The sequence below is a fragment of the Vicugna pacos genome, chromosome 17 (assembly GCF_048564905.1).
Source record: "Vicugna pacos chromosome 17, VicPac4, whole genome shotgun sequence".
NCBI classification, from domain to species: domain Eukaryota; kingdom Metazoa; phylum Chordata; class Mammalia; order Artiodactyla; family Camelidae; genus Vicugna; species Vicugna pacos.
In genome coordinates this window covers 36,824,563-36,842,922 of record NC_133003.1, presented here as the reverse complement: position 1 = coordinate 36,842,922, position 18,360 = coordinate 36,824,563, and the positions used below count along the sequence as shown (strand labels likewise).

General features: G+C 42.9%; 1 protein-coding gene across 2 annotated transcripts in view; it reads left to right on the top strand.

The window, feature by feature from the left end:
- TAFA4 (TAFA chemokine like family member 4) overlaps positions 1-18,360 on the top strand; it is a 147,444-nt gene that overhangs the window by 120,232 nt on the left and 8,852 nt on the right. For both annotated transcript variants that reach the window (XM_072941669.1, XM_072941670.1), the window contains exon 4: positions 6,299-6,454. In XM_072941669.1, coding sequence (XP_072797770.1) covers positions 6,299-6,454 — 156 coding nt within the window. The remainder of the gene's footprint in view (positions 1-6,298; positions 6,455-18,360) is intronic.

Genomic DNA, 18,360 nt, shown 5'->3' with positions numbered 1-18,360 from the left:
GCATGTTTAACGAGGGGAAAAAAAGATAGGTATTTAGGCAGTTAATCCATCCTCTACAGTGATCCCACAACAATCAATTCTGTTGTAAGGATTGTGATAACACTTACAATGGTGTATATGTTCATTACGTAGGTGAGTGAGGAACCAGGCATCTGAAGCTTTACAATTCTGCCAGTATGTTAAGTTACCTTTTTTGAAAAGAACATATGCAACTTGATTGCACATTCAGACGTGTGGAAAGGAATCAGGAACAGTTTAAAGTTTCCCCACTTACAGAATATGTCGCTGAGAGCGCTGAGCACAGTGTCTGGCACATAGTACACTGTATGTAAGTTCTGGTTAAATAAATAGAAATAAATAGCCTCCCATCTCCATACCCAGAGCAAACTGGAAGGGAAATGGCCCAGCAACTGACAAGGACTGACTGCACAAAACAGATAACTTTGTTTGTTTCCCTCTGGCCAGTTTGTCTCCAGTGAACCTGGCCTCACTTATGGATAACTCAGTCTTACAAACTCCAATCTACACTGTGAAACTCTAAAGTAAACCTCACTGAGAAATTTCAGCTGCAGCCTCTCACTTACTGCATAGGACTAATGTTACGTATATGTATTCAGCTGTAGTTTTGAAGACAGATTTCCCATCTAGAATGTTCCTCGCTGTTTAAAGGAGAATTTGCATTTTTGTTTTAAGTGAATTTGCCTGAAGTGGCCAGTTTCTGGTACAAGCTTTTTGAACAAGGCTGCCATCTTGTACCTCTTTAGAGAACCATGAAAGCCAGTGGTTTCTTGTCTGTTGTCTGTTTTCACTTTTTCTCCTGTCCAGCAACACTGTACTGCACAGCTGTATGGTGTTTATGAGGTGCATTTTATATGTCAACCGGCCTGGGCCTTGGGGTCCCCAGATATGCGGTGCAACACTTTTCTGGATGTTTTGGGGAGGATTTTTTTTGGATAAGATGAACATTTGAATCTATATATTGAGTGAAGCAGATTGCGCTCTCTAATGTGGGTGGGCCTCACCCAAGCAGTTGAAGGCCTGAATAGAACAAAAGGCCTGACCTTCCCTTGAGTAAGAGAATTCTTCCTGCCTGTGAACTGGGACATCAGTCTTTGCCTGCTTTTGGACTCAAACTGACCCATCAGCTCTTGCTGGGCCTTGAGTCTGCCCACTTATAGACTGGAATGACCCTGGTGATTCTCCTGAGTCTCAGGCCTCTGGACTCAGACTGGAACTAAGCCATCAGTCTCAAGCATCTCCAGCTTGCTGACACCCTGCAGATCTTGGGAATTGCTAGCTTCCATGATCATATGAGCCAGTTCCTTTATAATGAATCTCTTTGCGTGTATATACACACATTGTATTCCTTCTGGAGACCCCTACTCCAGTGTTATAACGTGAGTTGTCAAGCATGTCTGATCAGTGATTTCTGTACAGAGCCCACACTGGATCCCTGTCTTCTGCTGCGAGTCCTTCAACAATTTTAGGTACGTGTTTGAGTACCTATTTCCTGTGCCAGGAACAAAGATTACACAGAAACAGGGCACATCCTTATTCAAAGGTTATTGTTGAATATCAGCAGTACACAAATTTCTGAGAAGACTGTCTAAATGGATCCACACAGACACTGTCATCAAGTACATGGAAACTGAGCCATGTCTTGTGACCAGCTGAGGTGGAGATACGGTTTCGGCTCTACTTGGTGAAATGTTAGCGACCATGGCTGCTACCTTTTCCACCATCCTGTGAGAGCACAGACACTGCCTGGGTTTGATTCTCTCCTCTTTCTGTTTTCTAGTTGTGTTAACTTGGGCAAATTAATTTTTGGACATTTTGTTAAAGGTAAAATAGGAATACTTACATGACAGCATTTTAAAAGATGACATAGGGTAATATTTGTAGATGGTTTAGAACAGTGCCTGCAATCTACCATACTTCGTCAAAGGTAAGGTGCTGTCACTTGTGAAACACACTGCTATCTTGTGTATTTCAGAGAAAGGAAAGCAATGCCAATTAAAATGGTAAGATGCTCTCAGCTGTGAGACCTTCCGACATGTTAAAAGCTGAAAAAAATACGTATCTTCAAAATCAATGAAGTACCATAGTTGGCGCTATATAAATGAATAGAATCCTAGACCAGGAAAGCTGATTATTCAGAGACAAGATTGAATGGGGAAAAAAAAATCTATTTGCATTTGTGGATGGTTATCTAAATAGCAACAAAATTCTAAGCAAACTGTAGTATTAATGAATGTTCAAATCACTTCTTGACTATTCTCAGAAGTTACTAAAGCATATTTCTTTTATTCTCTTAATGAGGCTGAGAGCTGCCTTCATTATAGACTCTCTAGGGCTATTTAAAATCTAATTAAGGCATGATGGCTGTTACAGACTGTTTGTGTTCCTCCCCCCTCCAGGCCCCACCTCCGCCAAATTCATATGTTGAAGCCGTAGCCTCCAGGCATGAGTGTATTTGGAGACAGGGTCTATGAAGTGGTAAGAGTTAAATGAAATCATAGGGTGGGGCCCTAATTTAATAGGGTTAGTGCCCTTAGGGAAAAAAGGAAGAAACCGGAGTGCACTGTGTCTCTGCCATGTGAGGACACAGTAAGAAGATGGCTGTCGCAAGCCAGAGAAGAGAGCCCTCACCAGGAACCAGCTTGCTCAGCTGCCCCAGCAAACTACCACAGACCGCGTGACTTAAAACAGACACTGGCTCCTCACAGTTCTGGAAGCTAGATCCAAGATCAGGGTGCTGGCCGATTCGAGACACTGAGCAACAGGCAGGGCGGTCACTGAGAGAGGATGGAGGATGAATTCACCTGGTACCCTCCTTTCTGTGTGGCTAGTCCTTACCCATCAGGGGATGTTTGACCTGGTCGTGCTTATGTGCAATTGGAAATGAGAGAAAGGATAGCCCTGTGAACTCTTCCCAGTCTTCACTCTTCTGCTGACTCGATGCTGAAGCCCCACACTACTTCACTGACACTGTAATAACTCTCCATTCTTATTTATACTGTTGTAGACAACTAAGTACCTATGGGAAATCAACACTCTTCTTGTGAACATTTAATTAGGTTTATAGCTTTAACTACATCTTTCATATTTATGTTTTCTTCTGGAGTGGATTTCTTCTTCTCTCACGCTGGTGGTTTGATTGGGTACTGGTGTTGCTTTTTATGTATTTTACAAATGAAACTTTGCCTTAGTATTTGTTCTCACCATCAGTTGAATTTTGATAGGGAAAGGCTAGAAGAAAAAATTCAGCATAATAGAGAGGTTATTTTGTGCAAGGCCTATCTTTATGGATTAAAACTCTGAAACATGGAATATTTTTAAACAACCTATTTTAATGAGTAGATGAGATTTCTTGTAATTCACAGAACAATTTATATGTAAATGGTGTATCTGAAAATCATGAGGGTGCTCGAAGGTGCCTGAAAAACTTGCCTTTTATTAATAATTTCTAAACATTGCCTCCACAATCTTGTTTATATTGGTTTTTATCAGAGCAAAGCTAAGTCTTTCCATCCTGGTATAACCAGAGTTGGTGTATTAGTTATCCATTGCTTTGTAACAAATTAGCCCCAATCTTAGATGCTTAACACAATCCACATACAGCTGACCCTTGAACAACAGGGGTTTATACACACATTTTCTCAGTAAATATTTACTAAAGTACTGCATGACCCATGGTTGGTTGGTTTAATTCACAGATGTGTAACCAGTGATAAGGAGGGCCAGTCTCAGATTTTCAACTGTGAGTTTCCTCCAGAGTGGGTGATGAACAAGGAAGCGAGTACACCACTGTCTTTGGTAACCTAACTGTGAGAGACAAACCATCACTTCTGACGTATGCTACTGGCACTGACACAGAGACCGATGCTGACCGTGTGGGAGGGAGTTGCTTACAAACTCACTGACAGGACTGTTGGCAGGAGACTTCAGTTCCTTGCCACAAGGGCCTCTTCAGAGGGCTGCTTATGCCATGGTTCCCCTCAAGTGAGGGATGCAGGGGGCACAGAAAGAGAGTGGCCATCTAATTTTGGAAGTGACATATCAACATTTCTGCTGCATAAAGACCAACCCTGGTACCACGTGGGACGGGACTGCACAAAGGAGCAGGTAGTAAGAGGCAGGGATGACAGGGGATGGTCTTAGATGGTGGTTGCCACAGCTGACGTGACCTTGAACAGAATGGCAGACTCACTAAGTGGAATTACACACTCAGGTCCAGCCATGAGAATGGGTCCACTTACTGTTAAGCTACATTCTCTCTCGGTTTTGCAATCTTCTGATAATCTTCCAGTAAATTCTCTTTCGATGAAGTGAGCTCAGATAAGTTCCTGTTATTAGAACAAAAGACTCCCAACTGATAAAATGGATTCCACTGTAAATTAAATTATTTTCTATTTGCTACAGGACGATGGAGGGCAGGTTTCTCATTGCTGGTGATGGGAGATACAAATACAGAATTGTGGAGGGAGTAGTGAGACCCTGTGGTACTAGGCTGGGATTGCAGATCTCAGTGTGGACTGAAGACTGTACATACACACTTTGTAGATCTCGCTGCCCTTTCAGCCCTGAATCACTCCCTGGTAGCAGTGGTTAAACCTTTGTGCCAAGATCTTGGTCTCTAGATCTGATGCCCCACTAAAAATAATCAAGGCTCCTTGGAAAAAAATGATAAGGGCAGGGAAAATACAGAAGAAGCCTGGCACATCTTTTGAGCCAGAAAGTTAGTAAGATCGCAGAGAATAATGGGGATGTGTCAAAATGACGCAGCTGCCAGTATGAAGGGTCTCCTCCTGTCTGGATCTGAGCTAATTTGAACATTAATATAGAATTAGTTTTGCGACCATCGTATGAATAATTGGTTCAGGTGGAGATCATCAATGGATGCTACAAATTGTGGGTAACAGTTTGATGAAAACTGGGAGTATTTACATAGTTTCAGTATATCTCGCCTTAAAAAGCTTACTAATTGTAGAGGGCAAACTAGTAACTTTAGAAATGGAGAAACCTGGCAGACACCACCGTCAGCATGTGATTCAAGATAACAGCACCAATAGCGGGACAAATGGACATTATGTGGCTCCTGATATGACGCACTGAGAAGAACATACTGTCATTTTGAGAGTAATCTGCTAAAAGCGCGTTACCTGACTCTAATCAAGAGGAAACACCAGACACATCCAAACGGAAGAACTTTCTACAAGGAAACTGACATGTAGTCTTTAAAAATGTCAAGGTCAAGAAAAATTCTGAGGAATAGTTTCTGATTAAAGAAAGCTAAAGGAACGTGAACTAAATATAATGTGGACTCCTGTATTAGATCCTAACCAGGGGGAAAAATGACTCTAATGGACATTTTTAGGACAGTTGGTAAAATCTGATTATAGAATGTGGAATAGCATTGTACTAGTGTGAAATGTCCTGAATTTGTTAATTATGTCAGAAAATGTCTTTTTTTCCCTTAGGAATCACACATGAAATATTTAGGGATAAAGGAGTATCATGTCTGCAACACACTGTCAAATGGCTCAGACAAATAGAGGAAAGAGAGTGATTGATAAAGCAAATGAGATCACATGTTAATTAGGGAATCCAGATAAAAGATCCTAACAGTTTGCTATGGCTGCTGTGACAGATTTCCACAGATTTAGTGGCGTGAGTCAGTTGGCTAGAAGTCTGGCACAGTGCGGCTGGTTTCTCTGTGCAGGGTCTCATCACTGGTAAAATCAAGGTATCATCAGGACAGCATGCCTTTATGGGGGTTCTGGGGAAGAACCCACTGCCAAGTGCCTCCAGGTTTCTGGCAGATCTCCATTTCCTTCACCTGTGGCTCCAGCCAGCCAGCATTGATGCTTTGGGTCCTCCTCATGTTTTAAATCTGATTTCCTCTTGTGCTTCATCCCTCTACTTGGAAGAACTCCTGTTGATAACATTAGGTCAGTGTGGGTAATCTTAGTAATCTTAATTACATCTGCTAAATCTCTTTTGACATGTAAGTAACATAACAAGACCATGGGTGTGATACCAGGGGCTGAAGTTCCTGGAAGCCAAACTTCTGTCTACCTCAGATTCATAGGAGGTTTTTTTTGTTTGTTTTTTTTGTTTTGCACTATTCCTGATACCTTCATCTAAATTTGAAACTACATTAAAACAAAATGTTACAAAGATTTATAAACATGGTACACAGAGCTGGAAAATGTAGTCATGGCATCGTTCATACTCTTGGTAGATTCATTTCTTACTAATAGCATTGGGTCTGTTTTTCTCCCTGAATGTCTACCAGGTCACCACCAAATCAAGCAAGGGACCTGTGAGGTGGTGGCTGTGCACAGGTGCTGTAACAAGAACCGCATAGAAGAGCGATCACAAACTGTCAAGTGTTCTTGCTTCCCAGGACAGGTTGCCGGCACAACTCGAGCCCAGCCTTCTTGTGTTGAAGGTAAGATCTTTCTGGTCAGGTTCCCCGGTGCTGTGAAAGGACTTTATGCCAAAGAACTTCCCTACTTTACTGTCTTTGCAACTAAAAAACAAAAACCAAACAACAACAAAAAAACTAGTATTTTAAAAAATTTATATATACATATATTTATAAATATATATATTTTTTTAATTGAGTTAGTCAGTTTACAATGTTGTGTCAGTTTCTGGTGTGCAGCACAATGCTGCAGTCATACATGAACATACATATATTCCTTTTCATATTCTTTTCCACCATAAGTTACTATAAGATATTAAATATAGTTCCCTGTGCTATGCAGTAAGAACTTGCTTATCTATTTTATATATATTAGTTAGTATCTGCAAATCTTGAACTTCTGATTTATCCCTCCCCAATCCACTCCCCCCACTGGTAACCATATGTCTGTGAGTCTGTTTCTGTTTTGTAAATAAGTTTGTCTTTTGTTTAGATTCCACATATGAGTGATATCATATGATACTTTTCTTTCTCTTTCTGGCTTACTTCACTTAGAATGACATTCTCCAGGTCCATCCATGTTGCTGCAAATGGCATTATTCTATTAATTTTTATGGCTGAGTAGTATCCCATTGTATAAATATACCACAACTTCTTTATCCGGTCATCTGTCGACGGACATTTAGGCTGTTTCCATGTCTTGGCTGTTGTAAACAGTGCTGCTATGAATGTAGGGGGGTGCATGTATCTTTGAATTAAGATTCCCTCTGGATATATACCCAGGAGTGGGATTGCTGGATCATAAGGTAAGTCTATTTTTAGTCTTTTGAGGAATCTCCATACTGTTTTCCATAATGGCTGCACCAAACTACATTCTCATCAGCAGTGTGGGAGGGTTCCCTTTTCTCCTCACCCTCTCCAGCATTTATCATTCATGGACTTTTGAATGGTGGCCATTCTAACTGGTGTGAGATGATGCCTCATTGTAGTTTTGATTTGCATTTCTCTGATAATTAGCCATATTGAGCATTTTTTTCATGTGCCTATTGGCCATTTGTATGTCTTCCTTGGAGAATTGCTTGTTCAGGTCTGCCCGTTTTTGGATTGGGGTGTTTGTTTTATTCTTATTAAGTTGTATGAGCTGTTTACATATTCTGGAAATCAAGCCCTTGTCACTCTTATCTTGTGCAAATATTTTCTCCCATTCCGTAGGTTGCAGGACATTGTCATTTTTAAAGTGACATGTAACTCCATAAATTTTTTGATGAGTGAGGTTAGTTATTAATGATGTCTCTCAAGAGGTTCCAATGAGGAGTTCCTTTACTGGACACTCAGGAAGATACACTTTGATTCCTTCTTGCCCAGCTGTCTCTCCAGATAGCCCCCGTCGGAGCAGTTGCTTCCCTAGACGTGCCATTCTCTCAGCTCCTAAACTGAGAAAATGAGCAACCCTGTTTTCTCACCTCATGTTGAATGTTACAGACTAACATTTTCTTTATTTCTAGTAAACGATTTTAACAAACATTTATAAAAATATCTTTTTTTGGAGCAACTTCCATGAGAATAGTTTGGGATCGGGTATCATTCATTTGTTGTTTCCAAATCCCCTAGCAGAGTAGCGTGGAGATGGTTTAGAAAGAAATGAAGGAATGGTGATGGTTGTAGGTGGAGGCCTGGGATTGATCCCTTTTGGTGCCCCTGGCTCCTGCCAGCAGACACCTTGTTAGAAACAAGCGTCAGTCCCCAGGGGAACAGATACACGAGGTTAAGCCTTGTAGAAGTTTCTCTACAGTGGCGTGAAACCTCCCTGAAAATGAACACTTCCAGTCTTATCTGATGCATGTGTAAAGGTCAGCTGTTAAAACACACACACATTCTTCCCTCCAGAATCATACGAGCGACAATAATAGCTGACTAGCCGCATCCCACCTTCCCTTACCCAATAAAGACACAACTCTATGGGCCATAGGGTGTGCACGTGTGGTATACACACTGAGCCGCCTTTCAAGCTGTAAAGTGAACGTAGAAAATTCCCCATCTACAATTCCTCATCAGAAACCCTGGGGGCCAAATATGTTGCCAGATTCAGATCTTATCAAGGTAACAGTGCGTGTACCATCTTTCACCTGACAGACCCAGTGCCTTCTCCATTTGCACCCAGTAGTCACGGAGAGTAATATTTATACAGTTACATATATGAATATTCATGCGGAATGGGATAAGGCGAGAAGAACGTGATGTTAATTCAAGTCAGGTTTTGCTGCCATCCTAAAGAAGTAACTGACATGTTTAGAGCTTTTTGGATTTGGAGATTAAAGATAAAGGATTGTGGACCTATTTAAAAAAAAAGAAAAGATGAAGATCTTTAACACTGAAAACACTTTGCTAAGTTCCCGTCTCCCCAGCTGGGGCAGTTTAGTATACATGTTCCCTGTCACTGATTCCAAATCATACGCATTCTGCCCCCTTGCTGTCTCTCAGATCAGTCCTCTGTCTCTGCCCCGCTGGCACCTCCGCAGCCTGGGGGCCTCATTACATTTTGCTGGGCTTCCCACTCTCAGTCTTCCGATGTTCACCCTGTAGCCAGAATGGTCCTTCTACCGAAACAGAACCCATCATGTCACTCCATGTTTCAAACCACACTTCAGTGACTTTTCACCGTCTTTAAAATGAAACCCGCATTCCTGGCCGTGGCTTGGCTGATGAAGCCTTGCATCATCTGGTTCTGCCCACCAGATGCACCCCACCAGACTGGAGTCTTTTCTGTTCCCTTTCGGCTCTGCGCTTCACCTGTCTGTATCCTTTGTCTGAATCATTGGCTTCATCCCCACCACACACACTGGCCCACTCTCCTTTCACACCTCCTGTATGTTCCTGTATTTCTTCAAACCCCCCAGTTCATGACTTGCATCTCATTTTGCTGTAGAAGCTCGTTGAACGTGTGCCTTCCCACTAGTCTGCAGGTTGCTTGAGGACAGGAACGGGGTCTCCTATTTACATCTCCCCCACTGGCTGCTGCATTCTTCTCCTGAGTTCAGTAGGCTTCTTTATGACTATTACTTTAAACTCTTCAACCGGTAAGTTACTTACATCCCTTTCATTTTCCTTTTCCTGAGGTTTCATCTGGAAAGGTGTTTCTTTGTGTCCTCATTTTGGCTGACCTTCTCTATGAGTTATGTCAGCTACATCTCCCAGTCTTAAAAGAGTGGCTTTATGTGTAAGGTGCCCTGGTGTGGGGCCTAGTGGCACGATCGCCCTTGCTCATCAGAGCCACGTGCTCCGGGGGTATCATCAGTGTGGGGTGCGCGCCTTCCTGCAGTGGCTGGGTCTTGATTGCTGCAGACATGCTGGTGGGCGGGACTAGCCCCAAGCTGGCTGGCTGCCGTGGTTGGCCTTGGCTGCTGAGCAGCACGTGTCTGCGTGTGACTGGTCTCTGCCACAACTCGCTGTGAGGCCTGATCACAACTCCTGTGGGTTTGCTGGTGTGTAGGGCTCCCCAGGTGGGAGCTGCTTCGGAGGGACACCAGCGCTGGCCAAGGTGGACTGCGGGGTGGAGTAGAAGGTGGGAACCATTTTGGAAGGGTGCTGCTAGCAGCTGAGGTCGCACCCCGGGGAGGGCAGGAGCCACTTTGGAGGGCCGACCACCGCGGGTAGGGTCCTCAGGGGAGAGCAGGGGGAGGTGCACAGTGTCAGCTAGGTAGATGGAGAGTGACAGGAGTGGTGCACATCGGCCGAGGGCCAGCTGGTAACAGCAGAGTGAAAAACACGGTTCCTGCCAGTAGTTCTGTCCCTGGAGAAAGTTCCACCAGGTCCCGAGCCCTCTGGCACATGCCCTACATTTAGCTCATGAACCCTTGTATGATACAGGTACTTGTCAAGCTGCTGCCTCTGCCCAGGGACTAGGGGTGTGTGAGTCTGTGTGTGATCCCTGCAGAGCGGATTCTTAGTCTTCTCCAGTCCTCCAGCTCTCCTGCGTGTTAGCCCCACTAGTTCAAAAAAATATATATATATATATAGTATTATATATATTTATTTATTGAAGTACAGTCAGTTACAACGTGTCAGTTTCTGGTGTACAGCACAATGTTTCAGTCATACATGAACATACATACATTCATTTTCATATTCTTCTTCACCATAAGTTACTGCAAGATATTGAATATAGTTCTCTGTGCTATACAGTATGAACTCATTTATCTATTCTATATATATTTGTTAGTATCTGCAAATCTTGAACTAATTTACTGCTTCCCATCCTCTTCCCCCCAGTAACCATAAATTTTTTTCTATGTCTGTAAGTCTGTTTCTGTTTTATAAATAAGTTTTTTTTCATATTCCACATATAAGCAGCTCATACAACTTAATAAAAAAAAACTCAATCTAAAAATGGGCAGAAGGCCTAAACAAGCAATTCTGCAAAGAATATATGGCCAATAGGCACATGAAAAATTGTTCAGTACCACTAACTATCAGAGAAATGCAAATCAAAACTACAGTGAGGTATCACCCACTAGTTTTTAAAGCCAGACATTCTAAGGGCTCATCTTGCTGGTGTGGGTGTGGGACCCCCCCTCACGTGGGGCTTGGACTCTGCTCCTCAGCAGGGAGTCTCTTTGACAATTGTAACATCCCTTCCTGTGTGTGTCTGCCCCCCCCCATGCATCTCAGTGTGCCTTTCTTTATATCCTTAGTTGTAGAAACTGTGTTCTCCTGGTCTTCAGGTCATTCTCAAAAGTAGTTGTCCTGTATCTAGTTGGAGTTTTGGTGTGTCCGTGGGAGGAGGTCAGCTCAGGGTGTTCCTCTTCTGCCATCTTTATCTGGAACCAACGCTGTCTCTGTAGATTTGAAACTTTGACAGGAACTCATGATTCATAAGCTATATTTATACTGTGTGGCCTAGAACATTTGGATATAAAAATCTTATGTCTAAATAATGTTTTACCACACTCAAAGCAGTTGCGGGTAGGGTAGCAGAATTAGCATCTCTTAGTAAAGAAATTATTAATATCTTACTGTAAACTATCTAGTTTAAAATTTTATATGTGGGCAAAATCCCTTTTGTCTACTTCCCTAAGGGTAACTATCTTTATCTGTTGGGTCAATATATTTTTCCATATATTTGTGTATTTAAAATAGGTCTGTAGAAAATGGTAGATTTCCATAGGAGTGCGTGTCTTACACAAATGGCCTCACATTAGATGTTTCTTAGTCCAGCGTGCTTTATTCCCCTCAGTATCAGGTTGTGGAGATCTGTGTGTGTTAGTACATAATGACTTGTTTTATTAAAAATTGCTCCATACTATTCCACCGTATGGCTAGGTTGTAATTTTTTCAGCCATTCTTCTGCTTAAAGGCATTTTGGTTGTGTCTGTGGCAAAGGAAACAGACTCACAAACTAACTCAATGACTTGTCTACTATCGTAGGACCAGGAAGTGATGGATGGAGACCAATTATTTGGTGTGTGAGCAGAGTCTGTAGAGAACTTTCTGTGCCGATGCAAATGTTCTTTCTGTGTATCTCCATGTCTATATGGGATGATGGATGTGTGTCCATTACCACTGGTAGCCACTCCACCATGTGTGGCTGTTGAGCATATGAGATGTGCCTAGTTTAAATGTAAATGGGAACTTGTGACTAGAAGCTGTTATATTGGGCAAAGCAGGAGAAGCTCTATGTAAATATGTAATTTTAATGTAACATTTATGGCCAAAGAATACCAAAACTCTGAAAGATGGGAGTGTGACTGGGTCCTGCAATTTATGTCTCCTGCACCTGGCATTGCCTGGCATACAGTCGGTGTTCAATAAATGTTTATTGGCTCAAAGTCACTGAGGAGGCGTAGGAAGTCGTGGTTTAGGCTAGACAGGATGTGTGTGTGTTTTCCTTTCTCCCTGATCTTCTATTCCTTACCAGAATGTGCTTTGATTAGGACTTTTTAGCTTCACTTGTGTAATCCTCATCCCGTATAATTATGCAGTATCATGCTGCTGACTGGCACGGGGGAAGACCTGGCCTCCGCCGATATGGTCCTCTTATCTTATTTGTCAATAAGAATAGAGAGGATCTGAAATATAAAATTCACTTGAATTTACATTTAAATTAAAACAAAGGCGAGAAGACATTGGCGGGGGTCGCTAATTAATGTGAGTATAGAAGTTGGAATATCTTTATGCATTTTTGTTAATCCACACCACAGATACTTATCTGGTGTTTTCATTGCTTCTCCATAAAATCATGGCTTTTTTAAGCTAGAAAGGAGAAAAATCAGCTGTTTTGTCCCCTCCCATCAAGCTTTTTTGTTCTAATTGACATATGAAATCCCCCTGAATGATTGAAATGTGTCTGTAATACACATTGGGGATTTGGGAGAAGAGATGGGGGAATTATTTGATTAAAGCTATGATTTCTTGGATCTTAAAACAGAAACTATTTAGCTGGTAAGCGTTCTTCCTTTTGAATTTTCTACTGGCATATTCAGGGCTGTTTTGTTGTAGGAACTGTCTTCTACCCATTTATCAAAATCCATCTCTGTAGAGATAACATGGAATAGTTTCATGATAAAGTAAGATTAATGTATAGTACCATGAAGGTTAATTTATTTTGTCAAAGAGAATGCTTTCTAAACATTGGGTTTAAAAATGATTAATAAGACAAAAGCGTAGGAGTGGAAGATGGTTACTTTTTAAAGGTTTGTTTTTTTCTGTCGATGATGCCAGAATGTCTTTTCTGAGACATCACATTTCGCTTGGTTAAGGACAAGAGTTACTGCTCGTCCTGCAGACAGCTTTCATGGCTTTATGGATCATGTGTTGATACACTGTGTCTGTCTTTAAGATGTGAGTTCACAGGTTTTGTTACTGGCTGTGTTCTCTGTGCCACCTCAACGACGAAGCAGTCTTCTGAGCGGTTTTCACCCCGCGGTGGTCAGGTGCATGACGGCGAGGTATCCGTTTAAAAAGCACTTTGGGAGTTGGAAGGACAAGCCCTTTGCATATGTTGGTTCATTCATCGAGTTTTAATTTAGCACCCTTGTCCCTGGCATGATCGAGATGCTGGAGGGTGGCATGATAATTGGACTCCTTGAATTAGATGATTCCTAGAAGCCTAGAGTTTACTGGGAAAGACAGACAAACTAGCACGGGAAGCTGTGGGCCTGACTTCAGCAGGTAGGAGGGGACAAGGGAGCACCCGGGTGTAAAGTGCACAAGCGTGAATGGGACAGACTCGGGAAGAGGGAGCAGCTCGTCTGACCCGGAAATGGTAGACGACAAAGCAGGAGGTGTAAACAACTTGACATTAGAGGTCTTAGGTCAAGTCCAATTTTAGGACTTAATGCCTGCCTTCTGGGGCTTTTTAATCAAGGAGAGCCCAGAGTCTGCCAGTAAGGGTAAGAGGTACTGAGAAGAAACTTCATATGAAATAGCCTGAGATGTCTGAGAAGGAACAATGTGATCTCTGAATTTGACAGGGCCAGTAGGATTTCAAGGTGGGTCCAGGATTAGCCAGGATTTGTGTGTCTGTGGGGGACAGAGAGAGAGGGGACGTGTAGACATTAGACTTGTGTCATGGCCCACAGTGGAGGCGGGGAGGGAGACATGGAATAGAGGTGACACGGTGTCTACTAGGAACTAGTGCTAGTTTTCCCCAGCCAAAGCTCTGATGGGGTCTGATGAGCCAGCACAGGGTCTCACTCTGGGCTGAGTACATGTAGGCGATAACTGTAGATGACCGCAGATCAGCGTTTCTCAACCAACGGAGATCTGCTCCCCCTTGGGGACATCTGGCAGTGTCTGGGGATACTGCTGGTTGTTATGCTGGGGGACAGGGTGCTACTGGCATCTAGCAGGTAGAAGCCAGGGATGCGGGCCGTGTTCTTACAGTGAGGAGTCAGCATCTGGCCCCAAATGTCGGTCGCGCTACAGTCGAGAACCCCTGCCTCAGACTCTCTGCTCCATGTGGATGCGTTTGTGGGAGACGGCGCTGAGCTGAGAAAGTCTATGCACACTCACCTAAGAGGAGTATACTTTGTGGAAATAACTACACTGCGCCATTTGTGAAATGTGTGAACAAGTGGAACATTCTTTAAAAAGGCCCTGTAACTACTGCTTTTATGCACATTACCCGGGTCCGGTTGGAATGGAATTCTTCTCTTAAATAATAAGAAATAGTAATTGGCGAGGCTTTCCCCCCTACCTATCTTAAAAGTTAATAAGTGGTGTAGTTTTTAAAGAACACGGTGAGTGTCTTGAAATAACAACGGTTAAGTGCAAAACAGCTGAAGAGAAAAAACATTAAAATCTCAGAGCACATTCTTGTGACTGTTTCCATTTTCTCGAGGATGTATACTCTAGGAAGACGTGCTCTTAATCTTTCTGTCTGTAGTTTCAGCGTAAAAATACACTTTTCTTTAGAAAAGCCTGAACTCTGTAAATACAACCATACTGAATCAACAAATGAGAGACCAACTTGAGAAGTGAGCCTGTCAGTCTTATTCAAAGGTTAGCTTGTCTGAATAGCTATATAAATACATACTGTGTTTTAGTTGACGGAGTGGTATTTATTTGGGACAAGGCATAGGGGAAAAAACTCCTCCATCTATTTCATACAACAGAGAGTATAGAAAATGCACCAGCAGCAAAGTAGCTACTCAGTCACGTTACTTTTTCACCTAAAAAACATGATTGAAAGCACTAGTTGCTACCGCAAAACCAGGGCTTCACTGTTTTTTTGTTTGTTTTTTAGTTTGTTTTTTAATTTCCTTTCTGCATAAAACTAGAAATTTGTTATAGCTTGGCAGCTTGAAGACAGGGACTTTTTGTGTGTATTTTCCTAAGTCAGGAAGGCATGGGGCTTTTAAAAGAATTTTATAAATAGAAGTGACAAGACACGTTCTCATTTAGAGTGTATTACGGTATTTTGTAACAGGAGGAGAAAAATGTATCCCTCCTACAAACTGGTCTTCCTGTGGAGACAAGGCTCAGTGAAGTGGGCAGGTGTTCTGTATTTTAATAGAATCCTATTTCTGAGTCCTGGGTCTCAGCTCCCAGTCCTACGCAGGGTGCGCTCACAGCTGGGACTTCTGGGCGTCTTCAGCACCTTACTCACTGTCAGGTCAGACCCTCCGTTGGTTTTCGCTGTCGCTGTGAGTTCCTTAGTCCCTCACCTGTCACTCCTAAAGGAATTTGAAACTTGTATTTTGGCTCCGGTGATGGCGCTTGCTGTCTCCCTTTCCTGCAAGAACATGTGGGACGAAGTCTTCCGCAAAGAAAACTTCACTCTATCAAGTGCCTGCCTGCAGGGCCCTCCCCCAGTGGGTTCTTCTCTCACATAGGAACACGGTGTCTTTCTGGCAAATAGAAATAATGTAAATTCCAGGGCAGCATGCTGTTTTAAGGTGCCTATGGTGATCTGTCTTTCAGAGTATCGCCCTGCGTTTTCCAGTTAAATGAAAGGACAGTGACATGATCTTATAAGGGCTTGATCATCTATGTTTCTTTCCCTCTTGTGTTTATGTAAGTAAATTACATTTAAATCCTAAACAAAATATTAGCCAAATAATGCTTTATTTTCTTCCTAATTGAGAAATGGCATATTTTTTCTGTGATGGATGCCTGAATCCATCATTTTTTCCCGCCTCAAGCTCCTTCTCTAGATTTGGCATCAGATTATCTTGGATTCCCAGGAGTCCAGTGAGGAAGGACTAGCACTTCTCTGCTATGAGGTTGTGATAAACTTTCCTCTGTAGGGAGTTTATTCCCAGATTTCTCACCTCCCTCTTTTGGTCTACTCCCTCAGAGTAATGATTCAAAAGAATGGATGTAGTAAATTCTTTCATCATCCTCTACCAGACTCATTCCTCTAGGGACACAATTTTCTGCCTTACTGCACTACCTTCCTCAGAAACTTTCCATGGCTCCCTACTGCGTAGAGAGTCAGGTCTTGAGTTGGTCTTGACAGCCCCTCAAGGTTGCTTCCCAGACCACCCTCCTCTACTGAACATCCCTCGCGTCCTTGCTGACCCCTCACCTTCGCCCCAGGGTCCTCCTGCCTTCCAGGTGGCCACTCCCTGGCTCACTGCCCCTGCTGCCTTCCCTCAAACCCATCACCAGCCCCTGTCAAGGCTTCTTTTGAATCGCCCATGTAGCTCTGAGACCTGTCAAGAGTACAGAGGTTTCCCCTGCTGATCGGAAGCAAGTTTGTGTGAGGTACAGTTTTAAAGATTAAAAAAAAAAAGTATTTCAAATGTAGCTTTAACTCTGTGTAAATATAACAAAGCTCTGTCAACATTTATATAACTGGTCCAGTCCTGCAGATGGTATTTTAAATTGAGGGCTGGGAACTTGTCTTATCTTTATATCCACTTGGGACCATTGCAAGGTATTCAGAAAATAATGAACGACTGGTCAGCGCTATGAATACGGTCAAATCTGTGTAGCACTGATTAATCTAAACTGTTACTGTAAACTGTGATCTAGGTGGAAAGACAGGTGGATAGAGAGGAAGGGACTCTAGATTCAGTTACCTCCTCCCTGACTACACACTTGGTGGGGAGCTCTGGGTTTTGTTTCTAGAAGCATCTGCCGCCAGGTCTTGCTTCTGAAGGTGGTTGGGACAATCACAGGGTAGATCATACTTAAAATTGTACGGAGCTGTGTCATTTTCAAGGCACTTTTAAGGCGAGATGGCTGTGCGGCTGGGGACTGAAGAGAATGCAAGTTTCTCCGACTTGGCCCCAGTGCGCCCAGCCACTCCAGGTCAGTGTCAGGCTCTGCTCTGTGCTGTTCTCCATGCTGGCACCTTCTGATTTAAAAAGCAAATGGTTGCTGTAGGTCACCAATCTGCCTCACGTAGGTCCTACTGGTCTGGATGGGACTAAATGGATAGTAGCTCAGTATTTGGCCAGAATCTGGAAGGGTGGCTGCATGCGGTGAAGACACAGCATGTGGTCACTTCGGCCAGCAATGGAGCCATCCTGTGCCCTCATCGTGCCATGTGGCATTATCTGCCTGACAGGAGGGGTTCTGAGCGCCCTGTCTTGCTGTGTTACTGACGTTTGTGGCTGCGTTTGCACAAGGAGTTGTTTCCATTAGGGATCTCTGGTGTGAGGGAGGGGTACCTATTAAGGGTTAACAGGGAGGCGCCTGCGTTAGCCTGCCTCCGATCAAATGCCGCTTGGCTCCTTGCAAAATGCATGACTTTCGCTGAGTCACTTAATACCACTGGGCCTCCATTTTTCTCTTCTTGATAAAATGCAGGAAAAATCACATTTTTAACCTCAGCATTGCAGTAAAAATTGATATGCCTAAACGTCTTTGGAGCATTTTCTGCTGTGTCTGGCCCTCCAGGAAAAGTAGCTAGGAGGATTTACAGGGGTACCTCGTGTTCCTGAACTTCACACATACTGCGTTTTTGCAAATTGACGGTTTGAGGCAACTCTGCATCGAGCAAGTCTAGCGGTGACATGTTTCCAACTGCGTTTGCCCATTTCATGTCTTTGTGTCACGTTTTGAGAATTCCTGCAATATTTCAAACGCTCCATGAGCAAAAAAGAATATGACTTGCTGAAGGCTCAGATGATGGTTAGCAATTTTGTGCTATAAAATGTTTTTTAAATTAAGGTATGTACTTTAGAAAAAATGATATAAGGCTCTCACACCTTTAATAGACAACAGCATAGTGTAAACATAACTTTTAGATGTACTGGGGAATCATAAAATGGGTGTGACTCACTTTATTGTGGTAGTCTGGATTTCTCCAGGGTATGCCTGGATAAAGACTTTCTTGGACTTGAGCTTCAAACTTCTCAGGCAGCGGTAGTTTGAGAAAAAACACATAGCCCGATGGGTTTGATTCAAAGTGTTGCTGTGTCACCAAGAAAAATAAGGTGGATCTACTCCCACCCGCTAAATCCACACACACCACCCCAGCT